The sequence below is a fragment of the Gekko japonicus genome, unplaced genomic scaffold, assembly GCF_001447785.1.
Source record: "Gekko japonicus isolate JY-2015 unplaced genomic scaffold, Gekko_japonicus_V1.1 scaffold3481, whole genome shotgun sequence".
Classification (NCBI taxonomy): domain Eukaryota; kingdom Metazoa; phylum Chordata; class Lepidosauria; order Squamata; family Gekkonidae; genus Gekko; species Gekko japonicus.
Window position 1 is genome coordinate 79,700 of NW_015163194.1, and position 4,033 is coordinate 83,732.

Sequence of the window (4,033 nt, forward strand, 5' to 3'; positions counted from 1 at the left end):
ATCAAAATGAACAGATTTGCTTATAGCAATCTCATTAGTCTTTGAATCCAAGATTCTGTAGCCTTTTGCACCTAGCTGCATATCCAACAACTTTAAAATACATTCGCTTATGCTAATTTTAACATCAGTTAGGATAAGTATCGCGTTAGGGCTGGAGGACTGTGTGTTTTCCCCATTTCTTTACATCTTTGCTCAGTCCGATGCTTGAACAGACAGTGTGTACTCTCCTTAAATGTTTGTTAAACCTTCACATATTCTGAATGCCCAAAGCCTGATCTCTGAACTCACACTATGCCTATTCAGTCCCACTTTCCAAAGATCAGTAGAGGGTATGGGCAAAGGTTGAGCTTGCCACCCCTAAAGTGCATATGCACAAGAGTGCAAAAGTGCAATAGATCATCTAGCTAGTACAAGTGAAGTGGGAGACACAGCAACTAGGCAGAGCCTTAAAAAAACACAGTGTGGTATAAAATGCTAGAAGTACAAATCCTTCCAGCAGGAGATACTCTTTTAGATGTGTTGGTGACAGTGCTTGCTACCCAGAGAGAAGCTGATAACTCCCAGGATTAAAGGAAAGGGTTGCCTTGGCAAGTGGAGACTTTCTTGGCAGGTGAACATAAGAACATAAGAGATGCCAATGTTGGATCAGGCCAAAGGCCCATCCAGTCCAACACTCTGTATCACACAGTGGCCAAAAATACCAGGTGCCATCAGGAGGTCCACCAGTGGGGTTTTGAAGCCGTCCATGCTTGTAGCCGCCACCACTTCCTGTGGCAGTGAATTCCAAGTGTTAATCACTCTTTGGGTGAAGAAGTACTTCCTTTTATCCGTTCTAACCCGACCGCTCAGCAATTTCATGGAGTGCCCACGAGTTCTTGTATTGTGAGAAAGGGAGATAAGTACCTCTTTCTCAACCTGCTCTATCCCATGCATAATCTTATAAACCTCAATCATGTCACCCCTCAGTCGTCGTTTCTCCAAGCTAAAGAGCCCCAAGCGCTTTAACCTTTCCTCATAGGGAAAGTGTTCCAACCCTTTTATCATTTGAGTTGCCCATTTCTGCACTTTTTCCAAAGCTACAATATCCTTTCTAAGGTGTGGTGACCAGAACTGCACACAGTATTCCAAATGAGGTCGCACCATTGATTTATATAGGGGCATTATGATATTGGGTGATCTGTTCTCAATACTTGAGACTTGAGACAACAGTGGGGCTTTACTGATCCTGGACCAAAGAAGGAATGGGGCTGGTGAGACTGTTCTGTAACATGATTTTTTAAAATTGCCCACTTTATCACTCAAAGGCACAGGGCAATGCATTTCCCCTTAATCTTCATTCTTCCTCCCCCCCCTAGTGTCCATCAATAAGGCTTGAGCTGACCTGATGGAAGGGGAGAACCATACCACAGTGACTGAGTTTATCCTTCTGGGGCTGGCCACCGATCCGGAGACGAAGCTTCTACTGTTTGCTTTCTTCTTAGCAGTGTATGCCATCACCGTGACAGGCAATCTTTTGATTGTAAGCCTAGTGGTCTTCGAACCTAGCCTGCACACTCCGATGTACTTCCTGTTGGGAAACCTCTCTTTCCTGGATTTCTGCTATTCCACCATCACCGGTCCCAAGATGCTGGTAGGCTTCCTAACGAGGACTAACACCATCACCTATGGAGGCTGTGTTTCCCAGATCTTCTTCTTCCACTTCATTGGAGGCATCAAGATCTTTCTCCTGACCATCATGGCCTACGATCGCTACGTGGCCATCTTCTACCCATTGCGCTACATGGCCATCATGAACGGGGTCATCTTTGACGGGCTGATATGGGCCTCCTGGGTTGGTGGCTTTGTCCACTCCATCGTTCAGGTGGCCATTATTGTCCAACTGCCCTTTTGTGGCCCCAACATTTTGGATAATTTCTACTGTGATGTGCCACAGGTGGTCAAACTGGCTTGTACCGATACCTTTGTGGTGGAGCTGCTCATGGTGTCCAACAATGGCCTGGTGACCTCGATGTGCTTTGTGGTGTTACTGGTATCGTACTCCATTCTACTGGCCAAGCTGAGGGCAGGTTCTGCACCAGGGCAGAGCAAGGCTGCTTCTACTTGTGCTTCCCACATCACCGTGGTGACCCTGATCTTTGGGCCGTGCATCTATATTTATGCCCGTCCCTTCCGCAGCTTCCCAATGGATAAAGCTGTTGCCGTCCTCTACACTCTCATCACGCCTGTCCTGAACCCTTTCATTTACACACTGAGGAACAAAGATTTCAAAAGTGCCCTGGAAAAGCTCAAAGGAAAGAAGCAGAAATTAAGTCCCTTCTCCCAGCCTACAAGCCGGTTTGATGTAGTGGTTAAGAGCAGTGGACTCTAATCTGGGAGAACCGGGTTTGATTCCCCACTCCTCCACATGCAGCTGCTGGTGTGACCTCGGGCAAGCCACAGTTCCCTCAGAGCTATTCTCTCGAGAGCAGTTCACAGTCAGCTCTCTCTCAGCCCCCACCTACCTCACAGGCAGTGTTCCCTCTAAGCTGAGTTAGTGTGAGCCAGCTCACAGTTTTTTAGCCTCCAGCTCACAGATTTTTGTCTTAGCTCAGGAAGGATGGCTCCAGAGCAAACTAATATATGCAGGCCCCTACCACACGGCCGCAGTAGCCAAATCGCTGGCTCACAACTTTAATGCCGGCAGCTCACAGAGTAGAATTTCTGCTCACAAGACTCCACAGCTTAAAGCAAACATTGCTCACAGGGTGTCTGTTGTGAGGAGAGGAAGGGAAGGAGATTGTAAGGTGAAACTCTGAGTGAAGGGCGCGGTATCAATCCAATCTCTTCTTCTCTTCTTGGTTCTTGTTAAAGTTCATGATGAGAGCCAGTGTGGTGGTGTGGCTTGAGTGTTGGAATGTGACTGGGGAGACTCAAGTACGAAATCCCCACCAGGGAAGCTTGGCGGGTGCCCTTGGGCAAGTCACTCTTCCGCTCGGCCTAATTATCTCACAAGATTCCTGTGAGGATAAAATGGTGGAGGGAAGAATGATGGTGAAGGCAGCTTTTGATCCCCTCTAAGGAATGGGCAGGTTTAAATACCGAAATAAATAAGTAAAATTCAGACCTTTCTCCAGAATAAAACAGAAAACCTCTACAGAGTTGGTCCCCTTCACAATTGCACTGAGTTGCCAGTTTGGTGTTGTGGTTAAGTGTGCGGACTCTAATCTGGGAGAACCGGGTTTGATTCCCCACTCCTCCACTTGCACCTGGGTGGATGACCTTGGGCAAGCCATAGTTCTGATAAGGGCTGTTCTTGAAAAAGAGCAGTTTCTGTCAGAGCTCTCTCAGCCCCACCCTACCTCACAGGGTGTCTGTTGTGGGGAGGGGAAGGGAGAGGAGTTTGTAAGCCGCTCTGAGACTCCCTTGGGTAGTGAAGGGCGGGGTATAAATCCAATCTCTTCTTCTCTTCTTCTTCTTCATAACAATTTAGATCTCATCAAAAAAGTACTGCTATGTAATATCATATAGGATGTTTTCACTTCTTAAAGAGAATAAGGCTGCGGTCACACCTGCAGTTTGCAGCGGCATTGTTGCGGTGCCTTTGCAGATTTAAAGAGCACAATCAGACAATGACATCTGCCTTCCATGCCTCAGTTGTGGCCACCCCATTTTGCCCCACTCCGGAAGCAGAGTAACCAGACACCAGGGAAATTTGGTATTTACTGATGCCAACACTTCCATTCCACTTTTTTTGGCCATCTGAGCTCCCCTGTCCCAAACTGAAGCCAGATGGGAAGTCTGAACTGGCAGATCCATTTCGGCTGGGTTATGCAAACAAACAAACAAATAATCTATCATGCTGTACAAATCACACTTGAGACTGTCTTCTCAGACAGTTCTACTTACAACCAAAATTAAAACACATAACAAATAGTTTTGCCACCATGCGTAAATGACAACTGCACTGGTTGAATAGGTCACCAGGCTACACCTGCACTAGTTGAAGAGGAGGAGGAGGAGGAGGAGGAGAAGGAGGAGACTGGATTTATACCCT

The 4,033-nt window shown here is 47.0% G+C and overlaps 1 protein-coding gene across 1 annotated transcript in view; it reads left to right on the forward strand.

The window, feature by feature from the left end:
* The first annotated feature begins 1,384 nt into the window (after positions 1 to 1,384).
* LOC107106920 (olfactory receptor 4D5-like) overlaps positions 1,385 to 4,033 on the forward strand; it is a 5,032-nt gene continuing 2,383 nt past the window's right edge. Inside the window, exon 1 of the mRNA XM_015407135.1 lies at positions 1,385 to 2,341. Coding sequence (XP_015262621.1) covers positions 1,385 to 2,341 — 957 coding nt within the window. The remainder of the gene's footprint in view (positions 2,342 to 4,033) is intronic.